The sequence below is a fragment of the Rhinolophus hipposideros genome (assembly GCF_964194185.1).
Source record: "Rhinolophus hipposideros genome assembly, chromosome: 15".
Lineage (NCBI taxonomy): Eukaryota > Metazoa > Chordata > Mammalia > Chiroptera > Rhinolophidae > Rhinolophus > Rhinolophus hipposideros.
The window spans coordinates 49,767,886-49,795,024 of NC_138061.1; the positions used below are offsets into that span (position 1 = coordinate 49,767,886).

General features: G+C 55.5%; 1 protein-coding gene across 1 annotated transcript; it reads right to left on the minus strand.

Moving 5' to 3' along the window:
• Positions 1 to 25,355, minus strand: SPOCK2 (SPARC (osteonectin), cwcv and kazal like domains proteoglycan 2). The gene is made up of 10 exons (XM_081075397.1): positions 25,028 to 25,355; positions 11,940 to 11,985; positions 11,566 to 11,680; positions 9,965 to 10,079; positions 8,098 to 8,212; positions 7,589 to 7,708; positions 6,894 to 7,112; positions 5,574 to 5,636; positions 3,961 to 4,098; positions 1 to 3,844 (listed from the first exon to the last, which is right to left on the minus strand). The coding sequence occupies exons 1-10, from the start codon at positions 25,214 to 25,216 to the stop codon at positions 3,699 to 3,701; spliced, it is 1,266 nt and encodes a 421-aa protein (XP_080931523.1). The 5' UTR covers positions 25,217 to 25,355; the 3' UTR covers positions 1 to 3,698.
• Positions 25,356 to 27,139: the final 1,784 nt, after the last annotated feature.

A 27,139-nucleotide genomic window follows, 5' to 3' on the forward strand; every position in this document is an offset into this window, starting at 1 on the left:
GGTGTTTATAAAGTTTTTATTTTCCATTTTCTTAAAAATAACAATTTGATTTCCTTTATGCATGTGTGGAGTGTACTGGTTTCCTTAGGCTGAGTAATAGGCAGATAAAGACAACACGAGGCAGAGTCCCCAAGTGGAGGTGGAGGCTGGAGCGTGAGGGGTGGGGGGCACAGGATAAAGGAAGAGGGCGGGGTGACCCACGGGACGCTTGAGTGCCCATCAATGCACACACACGGTCTAACACTTTGTTTTTCGGTTTTTAAAAAGACATCTAAAATTACTGAGAGATACAATTTCAGCACTTAAATATACAGACGGAAATCCAAGCACTTGAACACAATTCTTAACTCTAAGCTCAGTTATTGCACATGACACAGTTTAAATAGCTTCAGGCTATAAAGCAGTTTGCTCTGCTTGGGACTTCCTTGGGATGTCTCGAGTCTGCTTTTGCACCCCCAGTGGCTCTTCCCTATGACCCCTGCCAGCCCACAGCCTCACAATGATGCCAGATTAGCCATTCTTTCTCCCCAAGGGCCGAGGGTGAGGCTTTGGTGAAATGGACAGTTCCCATGTGAATCCCGATGGACCCACCCACTCAGAGGTCAACTGGAAGCAGATGGAACTCATGAAAGGCTGAGTAGGTGGCCTGCCCACTAAAACCAGGCAGGCTGGCACGAGGAAGGAAGGATAATGAGTGACCCATGTGGTCACAGACCCAGCAGGACAATAGAGAGCAGTCATGATGCCCCGTGGGTCTTATCAGCCTCTCCTGCCTTCCTGAGCGCCTGGCCACGCCTCCTCCCACATCACTCTTGGACCCTCTCTGAGGTGTCTCTCAAGGCACATTTGTTCCCTCCAACTCCAACCTACCCCACCTTAGACACACCCGTATCTCCCAGCACCCATGGGTAAGGAGGTTTTGGGCAGCTCCAGGGCCAGGCAAGAAACTGTTTTTAACATTTTGGTTGAGCTCTTTTCAACACAGCCTTAGTTCTGCTGCCTGCCTAAGCCAGGGGAGTGGGGACAGGACAGACAGAGGACACCCAAGGAGAGTAGCATGGGAGGGCCAGGTGGTAGGCGGCGTAATCCAGGGAACAAATCCAAGGTGCTGAGGAAGGCCACCCCGAAACCCTGACCATGAGGAAACCTGCCGCTTGTTGGATGGGAACTCACTTGGGAGGCCTTCAGCTTCCTGGGCACAAGCTGCTTTGTCTACTTTTGGGGACCTCTGTCTCAGAGAGTGAGGTGAAAAGCAGTGCGGGGGCTTCAGAGGCAGGGAGGGCAAAGCTGGACCCCTGAGTCCCACCAGGGTCCAGTTCAATGCCTTTTGCTTTCTTTCTACAACATATTTACAAGGTCATAAAAACGTGCACAACCAGAAGACACAGAGAGAGCATACGCACCCCTGGGAGAGGAGAACAGTAGGAGAGAGGCACCCCTTCCTCCCTGCCCTCCCACCCAGAATCCCCCAGCATCCTCAACAGCCGCCGCCCCCAAGAGGACGTTCCAGAAGTCGGAGCTGGGGCAGAGGGGAGAGACAGACAGATTTAAATCCTAGCGAGAGCAGGAAGTTTCAAGTAGCTCCGAGTGAAAGAAGCTGCTGCTCAGAGAGCAGAGGGCGGATGTGAAGGACATTTCCCTGAACTGAACTGAGCCGGGGACCAGTGGGAGGAGGTGGGAGGTCAGGGAAGGGGACAGTGGGGAGACGGGACGTGGGCGACCTGGAGCAGCGCGACACCTTAAGGGCCAGAACTGTGCTACAGAAGAAGCGGTTTAGGGGGGTGGCTGGAGTTTCATTATTTCCCCCGAAGAGAAGATGTGGAAGATGTAGATTCCAGGGCGCAGTTAAGGGGCAGACTAATGGAGGTTCTTCCATAACGTCCAACAGATGCAGCGAATGCTACAGAGGCCGGGAGAGCCAGGCCGGAGCCTTGCGCAGGGAACCTCGCTGCACGGACCCCACCCCCCGCTGCCGACCCAGCACACAGAGTGCCCCTCCTCAGATCCCAGGCCCCCAGGGGTGGCCCCTTGGCTCACACACAAGTGCACACACGCACACACACGCACACTCACACTGCACTCACCATGCACCCAAGGGCATCAGTGGCCCAAGTCTGGGCAAGAAATTCTTCACCAGCAGTGTTAAGGGAGAACTGGACAGATTGGGGCAGGGAGGGGAGAACATGGGGACCTTCGCATCCACCCCGGCCCCCACCTGATAGAGAGAATTGGGGAAACGGCAAGGTGTGGCCTCAGGGCCTGACTGTCCCAGTCCCAACCCCTGTGACTTTTCACCACTCCAGAATATTTACTTCAGAGCTTGGAGAAACCTCTCCACTAGAGCAGCCCTAGGGGACCCTCAAAGGGGACAAAGAAAACCCCAGGGGCTGAAAGGAGTGGGGCTGGAAATGGGCCACGGCACCTCTCCCTGGAAAAGAGACAGAGAAAGGTCATGGTCTCTGAGGGCAGGAAGGCGGCAGGTTTCCACTGCTCCTCCTTCACAGGGTCTCAAGGACAGGCCTTTCTGTGGGTCTGGCTGGGAGGGGAGCACTTCCGAAAGGGTCAGGGAGGTGGACACACAGCCTCACCAAGCCCTGGGCTCTTCACCCACAGCCTCATCCTCAGGCTCCCAGAGCGGCCCAGGGGACCCCAGCAAGGAGGAAGGGCTGGTGCCACACTCCACGTGGCCAGGCAGAGCTCACCTGTCCCCCAGGGAACAGCCCCCACCTGAGACCCAGAGAAAGAGGCTGACGGTTCCGGGTCTGGCATTCAGGGCTGCTCTGTCTCCACGCCTAAGATCTCCCCCCAGATTTATAATGGCAGACTCTCCCTGCCCAGTCGGCTCCTCTCCTTCAGACCCCACTCCCTCCCTGGGCAGCGGGCAGTGTGGCAAGGCCTTCCCGTCTGCCTGCTTCTCAGCTTGTGCCCCCAGCTCCCTCTCGGCCACCTCTAGCCACACTAGCCTGGCTTAGGAGGGTTTTTCTAGTGCTGGGGAGTCCAGCCAAGGGCAGGGCTGGCTGTGGTGGGTGTCCGCGCCCATCTCATCTGAGGCCGGTGGGGCTGTCACAGCCAAGTCGGCCAAGCTTTGGGAGGACCCCCAGCCAGCAGAGCTCCTTGTCCTCCCTCCCCTCTGCAGTGGGGACATGCCCACAGGCCAGAAGGGGAGGAAGAAGGGCAGGCAGGGGCAGGAGGAGGCAGGGCCGGCTGAGCCGAGGGCCGCCCATCAGGACAAGGGTATCAGGGCAGGTCCGGAGATGGCCAGGAGATGTGGCGAGGGGGGCATCTTATTTCATCAGTTTTGACCTTTCGGTGGGTATATATGTGTGAACATGTATATTTTTAAACCAACAACAAATGGAAAGAAAACAACTACAAGGAGGCCAAAGGGGCCTTTGGGTGACACTCTGCTGGGAGCAGTGTGGATCAAGAACACGTCTGTCAGCACATGTCCACACACGCACGAGTCCACACACGCACTCACACACACACACACACACACACACAGGCACGCGTACATCCTGACCACACATGGCATGTGTGTGCCATGCACACTCACGCTTCCAGTCCTCCCCGTTGGAGCCAGGATCCTTCCAGCTGTATTTTCCGGATCCATTCGTAAGCCGTCTGCTTCTGTCCAGGTGTCTGCTGGCCCGTCCCCTGGCCGCGGCCCCCTGGCCCACCGCGGCCCCTCGGGCCGTCTACCAGATGTAGCCTCCGTCGTCCGCCTCGCCTGCCTCGCCCTCCTCCTCCTCGGCCTCCTCACCCGCTTCCTCCGTCTCCTTCTCTTCCTCGTCCTCCCAGCCGACACCGCTCCCAAAGTCCCCTGAGAAGCCCACGATGTCATCTGTGAGGTGAACAAGCCAACGTCAGTCAGATGGGGAGCCTGCTGGCCATGTCAGCCCACTGCCCACAGGCCCTCCCAGGAGCAGGTCAGCCCCCCACGTGCCGCCTGGCCCTCACCGCAGTCGGGGCTCCCATGCATGCGGGTGCCGGTCAGCTCCAGGCCCAGCTGGTCCACACACCAGCAGTCGCCACTGCCCTGGTCACACTGCATCTTCCGGTAGTAGCCATCCTCGTCACAGCTCGGGATGAAGACTCCTGGATGGGACCGAACCCGACAGGGTTACCGCAGGGATCTTCGGAGAGGTGGCCCTAGAGCCTTGGGCACGAGCAGGGGGTCCAGACCCCACCCGCCCAGGTACCAACCGCCCCACAAGCCTGGATACCGGCATTTCTTGCAGCCCCGTTGACTGGAGATGAGAAGACCCGCCTCCCTAATGACCTACTCAGGCCCCGTGAAGGCCCCCATCCACCTGCACGGCGCCTTGCCTCCGTGGCCCCAGTGTTACAGGACGGCCGCTCTGATCTCCTCGTGCTCCATACCCTGCCTCGTACGGCTGCTCCTCTGGCCTGGCTGTCTTCCGCCAGCAATGCCCAGCCTGCCCCTCTCCGCCCTTCTGACTCTGACCTGCCGTCAGGACCTATCCGCTTTCCCACAGGCTGCAGAACTGCTGCTCCTCTGTCCACTCAACAGACGTCTTCTGAAATCGCCACTCTCGGGGCCCACAGATAGACTCTGCCCACTTAAGGGGGTGAGATGCACATGGAATTGACCGGCCACCGCCAATGGGTGCCCAGAGGCCCAAAGGCCCAGCAAGCACGCTCAGGAACACAGACCAGAGAAGACAACAACGGCTTCCTGGAAGAAGCGGCACTGAAGTCCACCCGGAAGGCCAGTGGGCTCTCGGTCCTTAGGGCTGTGACGTGCGGCTCCAGGATTTGTTTTCACACGTGCTGGTCTCATCAGCCCCATTAAATGCCATGCTGCTCTCGGAGCTACGAGGCCCCATGCGACCTGCCTCTCAGACCTCTGTCCCCTCACTCACCACGCTCCAGCTACACCGGGCCTTTCCTTTTATTCCCCAAGAACCTCGAGTGTTTTCTTGCTCTCAGCTCTGCACTAGGCTGCCTTGTTCTCATTCCTCAGGTGTCCCCTTAAATGCCAGCTCCCCGAAGAGGCCTTTGCTGAGCCCCCGGGTAACTTATGCCCACACGTGCTCTACCTCACACCATACAGACGCAAGCCACAGTTGGTAGTTCTGCTGTTTTCGTGTGTTGTGCTTCCCCAAGTTGCCTGTGCGCTTTATGAGGCCAGGGACCTGTCAGTTCTGACTTGGGCTGTATTTATCACTGTCTCCCCCGGGCTGGGTGCCAAGCACTTGCTAAGTAGTGCGTGTCTACTGTGGAGGGGGCCTCGCTAGAGCTTTGCACTTACCCTTGCTGAACTGAACTCAATGGAGGGTTCTAGAAACCTTCTGTATCCCAGCCTCCAGCTCTAGCACGGATGGGCAAAAATTAGTGCTTAAAACACACGTACTGTGGGGCTGGTTGGAAGACCCTGCCCCACCATGAGGGTGGAAACAGGAAGTGAGTTTTCCTCTCCTGTCTTCCTAGGCCAGGCTTCCAGGGGTTCAGCATCCTCCCTAATGCCCAGAGCTGGGGGCATGAAGCCTCAGAGGGACCCCGGGCCACCCCTCCCTGCCTCCTCCTGTGGGTCCAGGGTAGCCCCTTACCTGGCTTCTTCTTGGCAGCCTCCTGGATCTGGATGCGTTCCAGCTCCATCAGGCAGGGGGGTTCTGCAGGGAGAGAAACAGCCTCTGATGGGGATGGCCCCATGGTGCTAGTAGGATTTACTGAGCGTCCCCCACCCCAAGGCTTAGAAACCCAGGGAGGGGGCACACTGCAAGATGAAAATACCAGGCTTGGATACAGGGCCAACCCCACAGTGGGGGAAGGTGCACTGATCCCTCTAAATTCCCGAAAACTGACACAGGAGCTCCATGAGATAAAAACACCCAGGCTCCAACTGGCGGAAGCTATTCCATGGTGGTGGGGTGGGCTCCAAAAAGCCCAGGGCTCTCTGAAGGGGTGGGGGACCCATGGGATGAGTAAACAGGACACAAAAGAAGAGTGAACGCAGACAGTCCCCAGGGGGAGAGGCCCCAGGGGGGACGTAAGACCAGAGGGGCCGTTAGATGGAAGCCTAAAAATAACTGGCAGCTAAATCTAATTTGCCTGTGACCTTGAGAAGTCCCCTAGCCCTTCCCAGCTGGAGGCCTGGCTGATAGTAAAATGAGCTCCGTTCCCTAGCTTCTGCCCAAGAAGGCTGTTGTACAGAATCGACAGAATGAGCTTCAGAGGCCTGGAAAGAAAAGTGTGACAGTGAGGCAGAGAGTGGATGCTGGGCAGTTAGGGGCAATAAAACTGATCAAAAGATCTCACTTGGCAGAGCAATGTATCATTTACAGAAACCTGAGCCTCGGGCCACAGGTCATGTACTACTTCCACTCCACGACCACCACAGAGCCAGGCAGGGCACCAGGGGCCACCCCAGGGGCCCAGCCGGTCAGCGGACCCTCAGGACCTCAGTTTCCTCATCAGTGACAGTCGCCACTTGGCCTAGATGATCTCTAAGCACATGTCCAGCTGTGGACCACCCACAGAATCACATATTTGGGGCAAATAATGTGAGATGCACCCAGAAGTAGAATCACTGAGAAACCAGTGTAGCTTTAGCTTCAGAACTCCTCAGCCCCTTCCAAGGTCCTGCAAGAGTCCCTAGAAATGTTACATGTGTAGTTTCTAATACTCTTTCCTAAAGAAGGCCTCCAAAAGTGCATAAGCTTCAGGACCCACACAGCCTAAGGAAGGGAGCCTGACAAGGAAGGGAGTTCGAGTATTGGCTTCGCTGAGAAAGTACAGGAAGTGGGTGAGCTGGGCAAGTCCTGAGACCAGGGAGTTGCCAAGATGGAGGCACTCCGCCTCCCAAAGCGAGCCTGGAGTGAGAGGCAGAACCGGGCGGACCAGGGGCCCTGGCGAGGAGCCACACTCACTCTCCCTCCAGAAGCAGAAGCACCACTCAGCGGTGGAGACACGGCCGTCCTTGTAGGTGTCGCAGGAGTTGAAGAAAGGGCGGATGCAGACCTCGTATTTGTCCAAGTTGATGGCAGCCAGCTCTGTCTGGTCCAGAAAGAGGTCGGCACTGGTGTCCAGCTTGGAGAACATCCAGCCGATAGAGTCCTTGCAGCTGGCCCCCAGGCTCTTGTCCAGGCCTGGGGAGAAGGCAAGGTTCCGACATGCTCAAGGTAAGCACTCCATCCATCTGTCCATCCATCCTCCACCTTCCCATCAACCCCAGCCCTCTGTTCAGGGCCAGGGCAGCTCGGACTCTAAGCAGGGGGTGAGAGACTCAAGAATGGCCAAAGGTCCATCCGTCTGCCTCTACCCAGGACTGCACCTAAACCATTCAAAACCGTGTTTGAAAGGCCTTCAAGAAAAATAATTCTTTACCTTTCCTTGGCTACCCAACTCAGCGTTTAAACTCCCTCTACCTATTTTAATAAGGTCTTCCCATTAACCAACCCAAATCCCTCCTGTCTGGCTGAAGCCTACTGACACTCATTCTGGACTTCAGGCCCTTTTAGGGGCTCAGAGTCTGGCAATGTGAGCACAAGTGGGGCTGGCCCCAGTGCACACCTGTCTCCCCATCTCCCTCCCTCCTCCCAGGCAGAGCAACTGGCTCCTGTACCACTGGCCGGCCTGGCCCCGCTGCTGGTTGAGCTGTTCTGCTTGGAGTTCTCATGGAGGAGCTGGAACCAGTCCCGCAGGCGATCCCCCAGGTCGGCCAGGTCCTGCCCCGTGCAGGTCTCTGCAGAACAGGGAGAAGGAGGTGGAGTGAAGGTGGGTGAAGCAGCAAGCGTGGTCTGAGCTGGGAATGCTTCCCTAGCGGCCAGGAGGCCAGGCAGTGATCAGGGATGCTGTAGGAAGGGGAGTTAGAAATCAGGGGTTCCCTCTCTCACCCTGTCCCGTCTTCCTCCTCCCCCTCACTCCCTAGCACAGGCTCCCTTGTGGCTGAGGCCCAAGCCCTCCTACGGTGTTAAGCAGGCCCCCCCCCCCAACCCCACAGGTCCCTCAGGCCTGTCCCTGTTTTTGCTACTTCTCCCTTGCCACTCCGCAAACCTCTCTTACCATCCTGGAGCCCTGGCAGTGAGACCCACCCTTCCCCCCCAATCCTGTCTGTGACCCAATGCTCATTACCTGGCTTGCCATCGGTGGTGGAGGTGGTGGCCTGCTCCGTGGGGCATGGGCAGGGCCCCTGGCATCTCACCATCAGCTGCTTGCTGCTCAGGCATGCCTGCTGCTCCAACTTACACTGTGAGAAGAAAGGTCAGATTGGGTGATGGGGGCCTCACCCCAGGGATCCCTGCAGCTGGGGGCACCTACCACGGCAGCCACATCTGCCTTCCCCTTTGGAGACAAGAGGACAGTGCCCATGAAAAGCCTAGAGGGCACCCCCACTCCCCGCCGCCGGTCCCTCTGGAGGCACGGGTGCACAGCATAAGGGGCAGTAGGCCCAGGAAGGGGAGCCTAGCAATCGAAGGCTGTCAGGAGCCCCGCTCTGCACCAGTCTGCCCTCTCTGCACATTTGTCTTTCCCAGGACACCCGTCTCCCCATCCCCTTACCCCCAGCCACCCACCTCTCCTGGTTAGCTACTGCCCACCCCGCCTTGCCCTCATGGCCTCTCCTTCTCACCACAGTGCCTTGGTCCTGGGTACCTGGCTGCTGGCCCCGCCCTCCATGGGCTTCCCACAGTCACCTCCACGGGCTTTGCTCAGCTCTCTCGATAACAAAGCGCTACTGGTTATTGAACATCTGCCAGTTCCCAGGCCTTTACTAAAAACACTTGGCCGCAGCTGTTAGCCAAAGCCAGCTGCTGAGAGGAGCTCATCCATTCCTGGCCCTTAAAGCGTTTTCCCCTGGTGGTGTCTGGTTTCTCCCCGTGGGGTGACTGCTAATGAGAGGCCGGTCATAGCATTTTACAGCATTATCTCACTTGGTCCCCCTCAGCTCTGTGAGGGAGGAATTGTGTTTCTCCTGCTCAGCAGAACACATGGAAGCACAGAGACGCCCAGGGACTCACCCAAGGCCACAGGGCTGGGATGGAAGCCAGACCTCCTGATGCCCTCTGCCTCCCCACAGGACAGGCTGTGCCCCTCAGACCACAGCTTCCTGCCCAAACCCCTTGTGCCCTGGGGCATGGGACACAGCACTCCCCACTTGTCCCTCCCTCTCTGCCAGCACCACCTGTCTCCTTTGTATCCCTCCCCCGCCCTCAGGGCAGCTCCAGCCCTCAGCCTCCCCCTCCCTCTCTTCTCTGGGAGACCTCATCCCCTCCCCAACTTCCATCATCACTCACAGTGAGGGCTGATCTTAAAACTGCGTCTCACCCCCAAAGGGTGCTTAAGCCCTAGAACTCAACCCAAGCTAACAGTCAATGCTCTCTGAACACCAACCAAATCCCAACTCCCGTTGCGAGTAGAAGCATTCACAAATAGCCCCTGCACTTCCATCGTACTCTAAAGGTTATGAAATGCTTTCACGAATATTGTCTCATTTAATCCTCACAAAAATCCCGTAAGGTGGGAATTCCTTCCCCCATCACTGTTCCTTCCTATATCGTCTCACAGAAGGGCACTTCCTCCTGCCCCAGAATGCCCTGTGCTTGCTGATGAACACCATCCCCTCCAACTGAAATCTGCCTGTGGAAAGCTCCGTCCTTCACCCTGTCCTTCACCTCCAAACAGCGGACCACAGCATTCCTTCCTTCAGGAGACCCTTTCCTCATTTATGCTGACTTGGAGTTACCTGCCCATCTGCCTCTTCCAGGCCCCACCCCCTATCTGCACCTCAGGGTCTGGCTCAGACTCTCAGGTGGCCCCAGCCCAGAGCCCAGGCGTCCCTCCTGTGACTGGCCACACCGACTGCACCGACTGAGCCCTTATGGTCCCACATCAGCACTGGGAACCCCCCAGGAGACCCTCTTGCTGCTGGCTACATAGTCCTCTGTTCCCTGTGGCCTCGGGTGCACCCCACCCCCGCCCCACCTGGGCCCGGGTTCCTCACCACTGAGCTGTAAGTGTGACCATCAGAGCCACAGACAGAGGCAAGCTGGGCCATGTGACAGGGCTTGCAGACGGTGTCTCTGTTTCCGTGGAGTTTCAGGGCAGGCTGCTTGATCCTACGGGACAGGGGTGGGAAAGGCACATGGAGAGGGGTGAAAATGAGGCAGGGACAGGGAAAGCGAAGGTTCCGGAGACTGCTTCCAACAAGAGGCTGGCAATCTTTAGCACATACAGCCGCTTCTCTGCCCCTGCCACCCTCCTCCATCACTGCCAGGCAGACCCTCCTCCCGCTATTAAACGTGGAACCAACTAGGCAGGGTATAGGCTCCCAGCGCCCCCTTCTCCAGGGGTTACTGAGTCCAGCAGGGCCTTCAAGTCCAACCGTAAGATACAAAAGGGAGTTGCACTTCCCTTAAGGGGCCAGACCAAATCAGAGGTTGCAAACGGATGGCCCATGGGCCACATCTGGCCTATAGACTCATTTCGTGTAGCCACTCAGGGTGTTTGTTTTTAATGGAGTGACTCACCAACATTTACAAAATGGAAGAGTTCACATAAAAACCTGGTTTCCTGGCCTTTCTTAGTAAAATGGAAGATGTGGAGATCCTGATCCTTCACTCTCAGGCCACCAGGATCAGCCAGTGCCTCTTTCCACAGGGCCTGGGCTCACCACAGTGGTCTGTCACCACGCTCTCTTCCTACATTTACATTACCTGTCAGGCCCCTGCAGCATCTAAGATTACAACCCTAAGTCTCCGGGCTCTGATTCTGATTCAGGAAAGAGGGGAGGGCATTGGGATCTTTTCCAGGGGTCTTGTCTTTGGACTGGAGCTGAGGCCTTAAACGCCCCTCACACATTCTCTCCTATGCAAGTCTCAGAAGCTACACCTCTCAGTATTTCATCAAGTTGTTGCATGTCAGAGCTGGAAGGAACCTCAAACTATCTGGGCCAACCTATTTGTCTTAACAGATATGGACATCAAGGCCCAGAGAGATCTGACTTTCCGGAGGTGATTGAATGCCCACAATGTGATGGTTTTAAAATACGTCTGCAAATTCTGACCCTCCTGCTTTCAAAAGCTGGAGCCAGATCCCCCTCCCTTAGAGTGTGGCAGTACGTATGACTTGCTCTGAACAACAGAAGTGGCAGAAGTAACGCTGTGTGATCTGAGGCTACGTCATAAATGATGTGTGGCTTCCTCCTTGCGCTCTCTCTCGTGGATGACTCGCCGAAGGGGAAACCGGCTGCCATGTTGTGAGCATCCCATGGAGAGGCCCATGTGACCAGGAACTGAGGTTTCTGGCCAACAGTTATGGGAGGAGCTTAGAAGTGGATCCTCTAGCCCCAGTACAGCCTTCAGACAATGCAGGCCCAGCAGCATTTTGGCTGTAACCTCACGACAGACCATGAGCCAGAACCATCCGACAGAACCACTTCTGGATTCCTGACCCTCAGAAACTATGTGAGGTAACATACGTTTGTTATTTTAAGCCACAAAGTTTTGGGGTACTTTGTTTTGCAGGAAAAGATAACTAATACATGGGAGGGGGTCAGTCAAGCCGTTACTCTTTACGCAAACCCCACCTCCCCAAGCCCCTCACCTGTGCTCCAGCTTCTTGCGGCTGATGCACATGGCCCGCTGGTAGCCCTGGGCAATGCACACCTTGTGACGGCTGCACTTCACCTTCTGGCAGGGGTCCTTGGTGGTGTCCAGGGCTGCAGGGACACACGGTCAGGACACAGGTCATCTGGGAATCAGTGCCAGAGAGCCCAGGACCCGCCCCCAGTCCCACTTCTGAGCTGGGAAGCCCCTCTCTCCAGCAGCCCTTGCTAACTAGGGCTCCTTAGCTCAGAAGTCCCACCCTCATGGGGCCTGATGGCCCAAGGAGCCCCCAAGGCCAGGGGCAGGACTTGCCCTCAGGCCTCAGGTCTCCACGGGTGTCAGTCCCCTTCCCCTTCCTGGGAAGGACGTTACCTTCTTCTCCTTGCTGATTACCCTCCCAACTCTTGATGTAGTCATCCTAGGGAAGGACAGAGAGAGATGAAGGAGAAGGGACAGGCTAAGAGTCACATCTCAGAGCAGAGGATCACCTCCAGGGCCAGGGAGAGGACAGGGCCGGGCCACTGTTTCCACATGCAAATTGCCACCATCTTGGTGGCTGCCCAGACGACCCCTGTCCACCCAGGCCCTGCTAGCTGCCTTCCCCAGACCTCTATCCCCCTAAACCCATGTCCAAAATCCCTTCCACCTTCTCCCGTAAGCTCCTTATTCCCCTCATCCCACACTGGATGCTAAAGGGAAGAGGTCAGGGCAAGGAAGAGGAGAGGAGAGGAAAGGGAAGGGGAGGGGAGGGGAGGGGAGAGGAGAGGAGGAGAGGGGGAGGACAGGGAAGGGGGGTGGGGTATGTGGCTGCAGAGTGACCAAATGCAGCGGGGGCCCCAGGCAGTACTCACCTCTACCTCCTGGGGATCAGAAAGCAGCAGCAGGCCACAGGAAATGGAGCAGGAGAAAGGGAGAAATAGGGATTTCAGTGTGAGGTCCCAGGGCTGCCCTGGCCTCATCACATGGCTGTGGGTGCTGGGCAATGGTCTGATTGCTATGGTCCTCTGACCCCTAGAGCCTCTAATTGGAGGACAGTATTCCTATATCTTCACCACAGAAAGCATAAGACCCGGGCCCACTTAGGGCTGGTCCTAGAAGTAATAGGGTGAGGCCCGTGGCACTGAGAGGGTGAAGCCCCATCCCTCTCCTCTGGGCCCTGAAGATGTTCCCAATGGCCAGCGCTGGCTCCACCATTAGGACAGATGTCTGAGGGCCCGTACTACCTGGGAAGAGTGCTTCTCACACCTGGGCCCTGGGTGTCCCAGAAACGCCACTCTCTCCCTTTACTAGGGGCCCTCCTTGGCAATCCCCTCCCCTGGCACTCGCCTACCATATGAGTGAGGCTGAAGGAGGACCTCTCTTCCAGGCTGCACAGGGACTGTTTTTTACTCAAGGTCTGACTTTCCTGCCCAGTGCAGATGGTGCACTGAGAGAAAGGGTGGCCACAGCGCCTCCCATGTTGATGGTTTCCTCAGTTACCACCGGCCACCTGCAAATCCTCAGATTCAGAGGACCCTGGAAAGGCCCTCTGAAGTCACCTGGCCCCTTTGTGTGCAGGAGAGTCTGGAAAGCCCAGACACTGGAAATGAGCTGCCCCAGGTCCCACGGTCACAGAATCCAGGTCTCCTGATACCCACCACAGTCCTCTCTTCTGACTACAACACACGGTCTCGGAGACCAAAGGCACATGCGAGATGGCTCCCCACTCTGCTCTGGCCACAAGGACCTCCCCTAGGCCCATGGACCCCACAGGGGCCAGAAGCAGGGCAGCTCCCACCCAGCCTAGCTCACTAGCACAAAACCCCCAAGTCTGGTTTTCCCACTTTCCTCTATGGCGGCAGTTGTTGAAAACCAGCAATCAGCTCCCAGGGCACTCCTGGTGGAAGCTCTGCCAGCCAGGCAAGAAGAGGACTTCTCAGGACTGGAGGTTGGCAATGCCAAGGAGCCAGCTGCCAGCCTCCTCTGGACGGAGGTAGATGGGCATGAGGAGCCACCCCTCACCCTGAGTCCCGCCCACCTGTCAGGCCTAGGGAAAAGGGCATGGGGCTGCTGCCCCGGAGGGCGGCCACCTGGGAACAGCAAGGGGCACAAAGGAGGGCATCCACAACTGCTTTGAAAGCCCCAGGGCTCTGGGGCCTCTGAAATCTCCCCTGGAAGTTGACGACTTCAAAGGAACAGGCAGGGATAAGAGTCTCATCAACACTGCCTCCCAGGCAAAGGCCAGCAAGGGAGCAGGGCGGAGCTGGCAGTTGGCATCAGCACCCAGGCAGAGCGCACTGTGGTCGGGTGCACACTGAGTGGGTGCTTCTGCACACGTGTGTGCATGCATGCACACTCACGGGAATGTATTCTGGGGCACGTATATGTGCAGGTCCTCATTTGTGAGCATGTGTACATATGCACACATGTGTGAACAACACTAGGAAACAAGGACACTTTGCGGCATCTCACCCAATGCCAGATGGTTTTTATCCAGAAACGAGTGACAAGGCCCATTTCTGAGAGCAGTCCTCAGTTTCCTTGAGCACCAAGTCTCTCCCTCTGGCTTGGTCTTCCTGCCTCTTCCACAGACAGAGGGTGAGGCAGGGATGGGAAGGAAGGGAGAGGGGCAAGAGACCAGCAGACTTGTCCCCTGTGAGGAGGATCTGGCTTGCACCAGCTCTGTTCTCTTTCTGTCTTGCTTTCGCATGTGTCTCTGTGTGTCTTCGTCCACATCCTTCTGCATCTCTCTCCTCTTCTTCCTCTCTTTTGCCCTCTTCATTCTGCCCATACCTGGCACCCTCCACACATCCAAGCAGCCAAATGTCCTGCAGCCCTTGAACCCAGGAGCAGGCAGGAGGAAGGCCTCGGAGGGGGTTCTGGGGAACCTGGCCTGGGTAGCCTGCTGGGCACTGGACAGACCAAGCCAGGCTGTAGGCTCAGGCACCCCTCCCCCAATTCCATAGGGCATAGCCTGAGCCCACTTGAACCCCTGGGCGAGCTTCTAAGGAGATCACAGGGCAGCTGACAGGGAATTGAGGCACAATTTCCCTCATTTGCTAGGGCCAAAGGAAGCCAGCCTAGACCTGGCCCTTCTCCAGGACTCCTCAGGGTGGAGGGGTCTTCCCCTGGTATCCACTCCACCACAGATGGAAAATGGAGGCTGAGAGTGACCAAGCAGCTGAGGCCAGGGTTACAAGGTTGGGCAAAAGTAGGGTCTGGCCTCAGCTATAGGAGCCTGGTTCCGTCCTGCCTCTCTTGCCGATGGACCGTGTTTTCTCCTGAGAAAGTGGGATTTGCTCTGGAGCAAGGGCCAGTCCAGAGGGGAGATGAGAGGAGCCATCGGGTGAGATCCCAAGTTTTGGGAAAAGGACAAGCACGTCTATTTTACCTGGTTGTTTCAGCTGCTTAGTTCAGCCAGCTATAACCACCCCTGCCCCAAGCTGTGCTCAGCATAGAGCAGGCGAGTGGGAAAACGTTTGGAATGTACAAGTATGCTATGGCTAGTATTTTATTCCATGGTGCTTTTCAATGAAGTCCTCTCCAAATATTATGTATCAGTCTTCCTTTTACCCTCACAATCCTGTGAAGCAGGCAGGGCCATTAGAATCAACCCCATAAAAAAAAGAGAAAACTGTGGCTCAGAGAGGCAGAGCTATCGGCCAAGGGTCACAAGACAGATGAAGAAGCCAGACTCCCCGACTGGGCCCCACAGGACGGACCCTATACCCGACCTTATAGGTGGGTGGGGTCTCTCGGTGAGAGGTGCACAGTCTTGCACGGGAAGGGGGCAGGAGAAGACTTTGGACACACAATCTGCTCTAAACGTGGCTCATTGCACGGCCTTGGCAAGTCAGAGCCCCTCTTGGGGTTAAGAGTCCTCTCTGTGCCATGTAGGTACTTCTCAGCTACGCCTGCAGTTTAGAATCACCTGCAAAGCTTCTTAAACCGTCCATTGCCCAAGCACCACCTGAGCCCATGGCCATCTCCTGGACAGCAGGCTCTAGAGAGTTCCCGCTGGGGCTAAGCACGCAGCTCAGTGAGCCCACTGCGCCAGCTCTCTGGTCTAAGGGCCCTCCAGAGCCGCGTCTTATGTCTAAGGCTCGTCTCATCTTCCCTGGATCTTCATGTCTCACGTGGGGCCTCAGGGGTGAAAAAGAGCAGCTTTCCTCTCTCTATCGGACGGCGCCTCACACAAAGCAGGTGCTCAGCGCTCAAGCAAGAGGCCAACGCGCTGGAGCCCAGTCTCCTGACGCCAGGCTTTCTCCTTTGGAGCGCTGGTCAGACCGCTCCCTCCAATCTTACAACATCAAGCCAAAGACTCTGCCCTGTCCAAGTCTTCCCCGTCCGGTCCACTCCACCTCCTCGTCTCTCTAGCCTGCCCTCCCCTCACCATGCCCACGGCTCCTACCTTCCCAACCCTGGCCTCCATCACTTCCTGCGTTCATCTGTCCGTCCATCCATCTTCCACACTGCTGCAGCTATAGGGATCTTTCTAGAACACAATTCTGATCATGTTTCTCCCTCCGTAAAATCCTTCACCGAATATACACTTTGCTCTCATTCTGAAAACAAGTAGGTAAAAAGGATTCATACTAACACTGGTTTCCCCTAGAATAGAGAATTTGGGCACATTTTTGCCTTTTCCCAAGTTTCCAAATTTTCTACAATGTGAACATGTTTTACTTTTTTAATGAAGGGGAAAAAACCACCATAAATATATTATACGACCCTCAGTGGTTCCCTGTCACCCGCAGAGGAAAGACTCTGGCACAGCCTTCTACCCAATCTGGAACGTGTGTTTACATCCAGCCCAAGAACTTCTATTCATCTTTCAAAACTCAGTTCAGTCATCATTTCTACTAACCTGCCTCATATCCAGTTTTCCTTCAGGCGAGGGTACCTGGTAGAAGTTGATTATTACTCCTGTTACACCGAGCAATGTTGTTGCTTCTGCCCTATTTAGATGACTAGTTCCTCGAGGGCAAAGACCATATAAAGCTCATCTGTCTATACCTAGCACATAGTTAAAAACACTACTACTAATAGCTAACATCTTTTCAGCAATTACCATGTGGGAGGCATTGTGCTAAGCACTTTATATTCATTGGCTCATTTCCTCTTCCTAACAACCCTAAGAAAAAAATTACTATCATTACCCCCATTTCTCAGGTGATAAAATTGAGGCTTGGAGAAGTTAAGGGACTTATTCAGGATCACACATCAATTGCACAGCAGAAGAGTACTGGCATCCCCAGAACTGTGATTCCAGAATCTGTGCCTCAACAGGACTCTGGACTGCTCCCATACATATTAGCAGGTGAAGAAAGTCCCAGGCTGGAAGCTGCACCCAGGCAGCCCAGCCTCAGCGCATGGTGGTTTCAACTCCCAGGCAGGGAAACCTGTAGCCACAGAGGAGGGACTTGCAGATGTGGGGCAAGACACCTGGGGGCCCCCCTTCTTCAGGCACTTTTCCAAAATCCCTTCACACGCCCCTGGTTTGGCTGGTTTGGAGCTAACCCATCTCCAGCTTTGATCTCTGTGGCTCAGCTCAGTTGCCATGGAGACGGGGCCCACCGTGCCAAGCCGGGGAGAGATGCTGGTGAGTGCGCAGGCCTAGCTGGGCTTAGGGGCACATGCTGGGTATTTCTAAACGCTGTTTACTTCCTGTCATTTTAATTAGCACCCAAATCACCCGCTCACTTCACTGCTTGAATTAACCCAATCTCTCCCAGCCTGTCCATCTGGTGGGGAGTGAATGGAGCAAAGGAAAAGCAGCCCCCCTTCCCTAACCAAAGCCCTGATTTATTGGCTAAAAGCCACCTGGGCAACTCTCCACCTGCCTCAGCAGCACAGGATGATGGGGAGACTGACCCACAACATGGAATCAGGGCACTGGGTTACCGCTTGGCCTTGCAAGACTGTGGGCTCGAGTCCTGCCCTCGCTGGACCCCACTTCCATGTCTAGAAAAGGGAATGATGCCCTTGTCTTCCTCCCGAAGCTGCCGAGTACTCTGTAAACTGGGGAGTTCTGTACTCTCCAAAGCCACACAACAGGACCACTGAAGCCTCTGGCACCCAAGGTGGGAGACTGGCGGAGGGCTGGGCAAGATGTACTTTTGGGTTTCATGGTCACAATGGGTCTCGAATGTAGACTTTTGACATTGTCTCTAAGTGAGGATCGACAGCCAAAGGCACCCCGACGGGACCAAAGGATGCCCATCACAAGACTTTAAATAAACCATAACTTTGTAACCCTGTTATGGTATTTCTTCATTTTTTAATAGTTCAAGAGCCTCTAAAAATGGGAGTGGGCCAGGCCTCTCTCAGTCTCTGACAGGCCCCGTCCCCGGCATTATTTCTGTCTCATTCCTCAGGTGAGGGAGCCTCCAATGGAGCCCAGTCCCCCAGAAAAGGCCCAGGGTCGGGGGATTTGTGGTCAGGGCCTCCTCCTGCCCACCCCTGCAAACAGCCAGGGGAGCATGGAGTGAGGGGCCCAGGAGGGAATGAGGAGGGGCCACAGGGGCTACCTGGGCTCCCTTCTCAGCTGAGGACTGACACCCCCATCACATGCCGAGCAGAAGGCATCTTGAGGAGGCAGTACCCTCTGCATGGAGGAGGTTGGGAACAGGCACACTCATTAAATATTTGCTCCTCTCTCAGAGGGAGCGGCAGAGGCTATTAGGCCTGGACAAACAGAAGGAGACAGGCATCTGGCAGACTCCCCGCCTCTCACTCCTCTCCCCTGGGAGGAATTTCCTTGGAGGGCAAAAATGTGCTTATCACTCCCTGCATGCCACGAGCTCTGACGCTACCTGGCCACAGGTATGTCCGCACCAACCCTCCCTCTGCTCCCCAGCCTGACCTCTCCGCTAATCAAAGGGGCATCTGGGGCCACTCCGCCAGTCCTTGGGTTTTTACTCCAGGTGGCAGCCCCTGGGGTCCATAAAGGGCAGAGAACAGGGGAGCTGCCTTGAGACCTCGGTTTCCCTTCTGGAACATGAGTGGGAGGCAGCATTTCAATCCCCAGGATCTCTGAGGAAGACCCAAAGATGGGAGCTGAGGAAACACAGATATGGTGTGGTGAGAGGGGAGATGGGCTCTCAGGTGCCTCCCCTTCTCTGGGTCTGTTTCTCCACCTGTCAAACGTGGGAGCTTAGTGCTTAGTGCTGCCGAAGCTCCATGGTTCTGCTCCTCCAGCTCTTCCAAAATGAGAACTTTGAGAAGAGAGGAAAAGGAGCCTGAATGAGTTCAGATCCTTACACATCTTCCGACCTGTGCAAGGGAACAAAGGACCAGGGAAGGAGCCAGAGGTTGCACCCAGGCAGAGATAAGACACAGGCCTGGCCTGGCTTATCCGTCCTGCTGAGTGCAGCCTTGAGCTCTCTCAGATGTCAGGGAAGAGGGCGGGCGTGGCAGGAGGCCCTGCCTTGGGCAACCTGTTCTCCACCTGAGGGAGCACAGGTCTGATGGGTGATTGGCCTGTTCTGTGGGCATGCTGAAGTTGGGCATGGCGGGCTCTGGGCCCTCAAACCCCCAGGAGAAAGCGGGAGGCTGGCTACAGTCAAGCCCAGGCCCACAGACACAGGGACACCTGAGGAGGCCTGGAGGACAATCCTCCTGCACGGTATCATTCACTCCCTTATCCTACCAATGAATCATTGGAGACTCAGGGCGTCAGCATTCTCGTTGTAACTGTCCCAACATTTTGGGGTCCAAAAAGAAGAAGAGATCTCCCCAAACAACCAGCATGTCTCAGCCCAGAGCCACAGCTCCCCCTCAGGCCTCTGCTGCCTGAATGCACAGTGCTGCTACCCAAAGAGGACAGGGAAGGGCTCAGAGGGTGGGTTGGTTGAGATCCTTTCTGCCTCTCGCATTCCACAGTGCATACACTTACATTGAGCACCTACTGTGGGCACAAACATCCTGTGCAATGCTTGAGGACCCGGTGGTAAGGTACACCAAACAGTCTATTCCCAGACCCTGCCCTCAGGGGCCTGCCCTGGGAGGTATGTGGTAAACACACGTTAAAAATACCAGCAAGAGGACTCTTGAGCTACAAGCCCACAGTGTAAGTGAGGCCACGAGGCAGCGCCAACATGTGCCAAATACATTTATGGCCAATAAATATTGCAGAAACCCTGAGAAAGGTGCCATACCTGCACCTGAACACTGGCTGGGCCCTCGGGGAGTCAGACACCGGCCCATTTCAAGCACCACGTCACCCTCCAGCCTGTAGCTGGGGCTAGGTCTGCCCCAAGGTTAGACACAGTGGTACATACGCTTTGTACCCAGGCCTATGGTTGGGCACACATTGTCCTTGTTTCCAATCCTAAGACATTTCCAGGCCATGTTACAACTGCAATAAACATATACAGAAACGGTATGCCCACTCCCAGCCAGGTGTTTGCCCCAAGATGACATGAGTCCCCATTTCTCAGGTTTCTTAGTCTCTGGCTAATACATATCCTACCCTGTCTTGTCGCAGATACTTCCTCAGGAGCAAAGGGAAATCCCTTTCCTAAACCCAAAGATTTGCTGCCAAGCTTGTCACAGGGATGGGGTGGGAAGGCGGGAAATATCTGTGGGTGAAGGGGCTGCTGACGGGCTCTAGTGCCACCTCCCTGGAGTCACAGAAAGACAGGGGCTCTGTAGCTTTCTGTTTAGCCTGCTCATCACACCAGTGGGAACATCAAGGGCCAAAAACGTGAAGCGGTTCGTCTAAGGTCACCCAGGTAGTTCTGTCCTCGCACAAGGAAGAGAAGCTGAGTGCTCTCCCTGGGCCCTTGGGGCTTGGGGCAGAATAGAGCTCTTCCACTCCTCCAGACAGCCACCTGACCTTCTGGAGAACCGGAGGGGGTGGTGTTGGCTTTCCATCCTCTTCAGACTGGCTGGAAGAGGAAAGGAGCATCTGATATCCTCTCCAGGCAGAGTGCTCTTCTCTCCCTCTCTTCCCAATGCTTGGAGCCCTGCTGGGTGTTTAAGAGTCCCTCCCCATGCTGACACAGCTCTGGGAGATGCCACCCTGCTTCAGGGAGGAGGAGGAGGTTAGGGGAGGACCCTCTTCCTATCCGAAAACCCACATTATGGAACCCATTCTGACCCAGCTTCAGGCTCTTCTCACACACCCGCACTTACCCACAAACATCTGTACAGTTCATCCCCACACTTGCGTTGGTTGAGGCGTGGGGGGCAGGGAGAGGGGAGGCGTGGTAAGAAGGGAGCCCCTTTGTGACTAAAACTTGCTACTGGCCTACTAGGTGATCGTGAAAATATGAGAATCCTAAGTAGCCAGCAGGCAATATTCCCCTGGGCCAGAGCCCAGCATCACGGTGAAGTCCTGGCATCTACGTTTCCCCCAAAATAAGACCTGGCCGGACCATTAGCTCTAATGCATCTTTTGGAGCAAAAATTCACCTCAGACCCAGTTTTATTTTACTATAATACAAGACCCGGTCTTATCTAACATAAGACAAAAATTATACTAATTTTTGCTCCAAAAGGCACATTAGAGCTGATGGTCCAGCCAGGTTTTATTTTCGGGGAAACACAGTAGGAATTGCTCAGATCTGCAGCTAATGAGTGAGTTGTGAACACACATCAGCGTCTTTCTCATGGAGACTGAGGCATGGTGTGGGCTAGCCCCAGAAATGACGATCCGTCTGGTAGTTTTTCTACGGGGCTGGAGCGTGTTGGCTGAAACTGAAGCTCAGAGAGGTTATGTGATGTACCTGGCATCATGTGTCCAGCCAGTGGCAGAGCCAGAAGCTTAACCCAGGCCTTCTGACTCCCAGGCCAGAGCTCTCCCAGCACCCTGCACTCCTGCCTCCGGTGGAAAGCTGCCTTCGGACAGGAGGTGGGGAGCAGCCTGGTGGCAGGTGCAGCAGACACGGAGGGCTTTGCCATGGCCCACCTTCCTAGGAGGTGTTGCTCCTGCCCAAGGCATCCTTGAGGTCACAAGCCAGGCTAGATTTTGTTCTTCAGGGGAGACTCGTCCTTCCCATTTTCCCTAAGGGTTAGGCCTAGAGTTCCTGGAAAAGCAGAGTTGAATTAGACAATCAGGTTTCAAATCCCAGCTCTGCCACTTCCCAGCTATTTGACTCTTGGGTAATTACTTAACTTCTCTGTGCCTCTGTTTCTTCAACCACAAAATGGATGGACTATAAAGTAATGATCATTACCTCACAGGTTTTTGGGGGGCACAAGAAGCAATACATACCAAGTGCTCACTACAGGGAATGGCAGGTGTCAGCACTCAGTGCAGCCAGTGATTCAACACATATTAACTGTGCGCTGCCTGGGCTCCCAGCACAGTGCTTGCCACTCATAAATAGCATGAAAATTGAACGGAAGTGGAGTACCAAGTAGAGAAGAGCCAGGAAGAGAAAGAAGTCAGTGCTGCCTAGCCAGGCCCTTGGAGCCTGCCGAAAGAATGCCTGTCTCCTTTCAAATGTCCACCTCCATCTCTGAGGCCCTGAATGCTTTTTTCCAAACACCTGCAGTAAAATCCTACTCCGTTCTGCAGGGAGTGAATTCAGAGAGGGTAGCCCCTGGGAGCAGGGCTCCAAAAAACCCAGCCTGCTCAGTACACACAGCTAGATCACAACCTCCCCACCTCCTCGGACATGAAATCCCCTCCTCCCGGGCAGCAGGGCACTGGGCATCAGAAGAGATCTGCCCAGGCACAGGATATGAGAGCCCTGCGCCCACTGGAAGGGAAGATTACTCTGCTGGTAAATCCTGCCGCCCCTATAATCCTACTGCTCAGAGAAAGAATGCTAAACTGAACTCCCCTCGAACCAGCTCAGTCCAATTCCATATTGGAGCAATGGCCCAAGCTTTCTTCCACTTCTCCGCTTCTCCGTTCTCCTAAGCCCCTTGACATTATTCCCTCAATCTTCCCCCCTTAATTCAGTCAACACCATTTAATGAGACATGTTCCCCATCCATACTACTCATACTACTCACTCCCCAATCCTATTCCTGAGAACATTCCACTCCTACTGCTCATCTTCCACCAAGGCAATCTGGGACCCTGCACCATTTTGTGATTGATTATGAACAAAGTTCTGGCTCAACCTGGCAACACCTTAGAGCTTCAAAAGAAACTCCTATCTCTCCTTTGAGGAGCCAAGGAGTGTATTTTCAAAAAAGCTAGCCTGATAAAATGCAAACAGAGCCCGATACTGCGGTGCCCAATTAGAGGGCCTTCAGCTCTTAAGGTGGGAAATGGGGTCTGTGCTGAGCCGAGGGATGAGAAGCGCAGGTAGTGCTGGCAGAACCAGTGTACAGTCTGTGCACTGCACAACTCCAGGGGGCGCCATTCACATTGTGGCATACCTACACGCTAGTTATGCAACACAGTGGCTCTGAGCCAGCAGCTTCCGGTCTTTCTGAAGCTGCCAGTGAATCCCAAGAGCCAGACGCTGTCCTTCTCTCGCTGACCCTGTGCTCCTGCAGCCATTAAACCTACCCTAAATAGGTTTCTTAGAAGAAATCTGCCCTACAAAAGCCCGAGGCCACCCAAATCAATACATGCCCTAAAGCTTTCCATGAATCCTATGGGGGCAGGTCCTGCAGAATTTAAAATCTGGTGCCTTTCTTCCGATGAGCATGGGAGGAAGGGGGAAGCGGTTGGCACCAATCCAGGGAGACAGGTGGGCAACCCTGTGCCAAGGGTCAAGCAGCCAATCGTTTATCCTCACCCACAGAGTTGGCTATTGGCAGCAGGTGGAGGAAGGGAGGTGAAGCAGCATCTTTTATTTTTAAACCTTTACTGCTCTGATTAAGCATTTCTTTTCCCTCTGACCTTCACCAGTTCCACTTTGGGAGATCAGACAACCAGTGAGTGAGAGGGAGGCCTGGACCAGTGACTCCTGGAGTCCGGATGGGCCAGCCCGCTGCCGCCCCCTCGCTGCGTGGCCGGCCTACCTCCCAGGCAGCGGCAGGAGACTGCAGCTCGCGTGCGCTGGGCCGGCAGGGGCCACGGAAAGGCTGGAGCTCCAGCTCCTCGCTGCCTGGGCTCGCTCCCCCGTGGGTGAGGCCCCCCACCCCCCGGGGCCCAGGCCACTGGCCAGAGGGCCCGGCAGCACGCTATTCCTTCTGATGCATTACTGCCTCCCAGTGCGCCTTTGGAGATAAGCAGGCACTTCTCTCACGACAACAAAAAGATCCGTATCTCCGCCTCTTCTCATCGTTTGGCTGGATGTCATATGAAGCAAGCATGTGTGTTTTAAACACATTTCTAGGAACTCTGGATGTACTCAAGTTAAGAGACGAGAAAGGTCACTGTGTGGCCTGTGTCTCACGAGGTGGGTACGATGAAGGAATTTAGGGCATGAGGAGCAAGAACCGGGGTCGTGGAAGAGGCTTCCTGGGAACCGGCGTCCACGAGCACCACTAGGTCGCTGGCACCCGCGCCCGTCTGCTCGGGCGCGCCCGGGTCCACGCGCCCCCTCACGCACCCCCTTCTCCGGGTCCCCGCCTCGCCCTCCGCCTTCCGCTGCTCACTCTCACTTCCCCGGGTGGGGACGCCGCCTCCGGTTTCCCCTCCGATCTACAGGTGCCGGTAAACAAAGTGCTGCAGCGACGCCGGCTCTTCCGCAGCCACCTCCCCACCCCCAAGCCCGCAAAGTTCCGCCCAAGGTTAAGCCCGGGTTCCGGCGGCCGTGCGCCCAGCGCCCCAGAGCCGGGTCCGGGCTTTCCCCTCCGCTTTGCAGGCCCCTGGGGCCATGAAGTGTTTCCTCCCCCAGCTCCGGGCTGGGCTCCCCAGGACACCCAGCGCACACGCCGCTGCGCGTGGGCACCCAGACCCGGCTCTGCAGGCCACCCAGGGATGGCCTCGGGCGTTTTCACCGCCATCGCCAGCTGCCCCTGCACCACGGACACGCCTTTCACCATCTCGCCTTAGGAGGATTTCTATGACCCTCCCCGTCCCCAAACTGGAAACCCCAGCCCTGGGCCCTGTCCCCTTCTGTGCCCCTCCCCCAAAGCCCAAGGTGGGAAAGGAGGGCACCCGCGCGAGACGATGCTGTCTTCTGCCACCGGCCCCACCCAGACCTGCCCTTTCTGCAGTGCCCCGTATGTGGAGCCTGCAGCATCCACCCGCCTCGGGGCAGCTCACCCCCCCAAAAAGGGGGGAGCAGGTCCGAAGCCCAGCCGCAGCCAGGGCCCCCCCGCTCCAACGGCGCGGCACCCCACACCCCGCCTGCGAAGGAGACCCCGTCGCGAGCGCGCGCCCCCGGGCGGGTGTGGAACTGGGTCCTCAGCCCGCAGACTACGCGGCCGAGGGAACCCAAGGAGGGGCCTCCGGGCTGCAAGCGCGGCTAGCTGGGGCTGGGGGTGCGCGCTGGGCACTCGGTGCAATTCGCCGGCGGGGCTGCGGGAGCCGCTGACTGCGACCTCAGCGCGGGGCTGCGCTGCGAGGCTCGCTCCTCCAACCCGCTCCCCAGCTTTCTGCCCTCTTGGCCCTGCAGACTCACGTCTCGAAAGCGGTTCCAGTGCTTGATCTTGCCGCTGTACTGAGAGATGGACGACAGCCATTGCTCGTCCTCCATGAAATTACCGGGGGTCTCGCCCTCCTGGAGCCCTTTGGCGTCGCCTTCGGCCAGGGCGGCCGCGGCCAGGAGCAGCAGCGGCAGCGCCAGCCGCCCGCAGCCCGGAGCACGCATCGCGGTCTGGGTTCCACCTGGGGGGGTGTCGACTTCTGCAGTATTTTCAGGTCCTTTTCTCTCACCCCGCGGTTGGCGTAGCGAACGCTGTCGTCTTCCTCAGCGGCCCTCCCCTGCGGTCTGACTCCAGTAGCAGACGGCTAGTGGGTCGCGGCTGAAATGTGACCTGGTTAGGAGATGCACTTGCCTGCGAAAGCCCAGCGCTGGACCCGGAGAGGAAGAGATTCAGAGAGGCTGCGCCAGGAGGGGCCGCGTCTGTAACTGTAACATCAGCATCACGTTTGACATCATCATACCTGGTTCAAAAAAAAAAAAAAAAAAAAGGAGGGGGGGTTGGATTTCAAAGGGAAGTGCTAGATCAGAGCGCCCAATGCCAGCCAGCCGCAGCAGAGCCCGGCCCAGCCCAGCCCAGCACTCTGGGAATTGCAAACCAAGGAATCCAAACCTGAGGCGTCCCTGCTGTCTTTCCAAGAGTGGCTTGCAAGAAGGGCGCCGTCGTCTCCTGGGGGAAGATGGGAGTGGGAGAAGACACAAAACTCTCGGGTTACAAAGCCAGCCAGGCTCAGGTGTCTAAAAGGGAATTTGACCACAGACTCTTTCTCTCCCCTTGTCTCCCACCCACAGGGGCCTGTCCCACCGCCCTGACAGCTGGCTTCCTCAGAGTTATGGCTCTCCAGTAATGGGTGCCTTTGTCAAGACAAAAGCCATCTAACACCTGACTGCCTCAGAACTATTGCTCCCCAGCCCCACATGCTCGTTTCAAGGCAAACCCTGAGCACTGAATGGCTGGTAAAACACAGGCAGATGTCCTCCTCCCCAAGCAGCTGTTTAAGGACTGTCACCCCTTTTGTTAGTTCTTTCTAGGGCAACCCTAAAAGGCAGATGTCTGACCATTCATCTGCCTTGAGGCTGCAACTTTGGAAAAGGCACATTTGCTCATGGTTTTGACTTCAGTTAATTTTACTAAGTCACCGGGGAAGGGGGAAAAAGAGGGTTGGTTTTGTTCAGTGTTTAGGTTTTTCTTAAAATTGTAACCCTTATCATTGCCTGTAGAAATGTGTTGACATACCAGCTGGGAATGCTGGGCACAGTCCCAGGATCAGAGCAGAAATGAGGTGAGGTTTACATTACAAATAAATTGAAGAGGAAACAGATAATCTGACAGGACAAAAACATTGAACTTTTGGGACGCAAGCCCTAGATTGTGTTATTTTTTTTAAAAAAACTTGGCTGCTGTGATCTTTTAAGAAAAAATCAAAGGCAATGAAAAACATGATCTTAATCAGTAGAAAACACACAGGTTGTAAGGTTCAGTCACCCTGAGTCTGGCCTGGGAATTCTGAATGCACCGATGGCTTGGACTGGGGTCCCCTTGGGAAACAGAAAACAATAGCTCCCTTTCCGTGCTTTCTTTGTCCTTTGCAGTTAGGCTTAGAGGTGGTGCTGTAATGAGGCCCTGGCCATTAATGTCTTCATCTTGCAGTAAATAAAGCAGCTTTACCGGGTTGTATAGCAATGTATAGAGGAAGAGCAGTTTGTCATCATACAAACTGGGTGTGGAATCCGACTTAACTGGGTTCTGGGCAAATTAATCTATTTTCTATTTATAAATTAATGATAATACCACCTATCTTAGAAGATTGCTGTGAAACTCAGGCAAAATTACCTACTAAGTGCTTGGACATAGTTGGCACTTAAAAGATGTTAGTTCTTCCCTCAAGTTGGGAAGAGAAGACTATGTTCTATGGTTCTGAAAATGGATTCAATGTTGCCATCTTTTCCCACCATCTCAATCCTAGTCTTTCAGTAAAGCTAATTACGTGTCTTCGAGGCACTGAAGACGTAGATCCTACATATATTAGGTGCGTGCAAAAGTAATTAGTTTAAAAGGTTACAAATAAATGCAAAAACCGCAATTACATT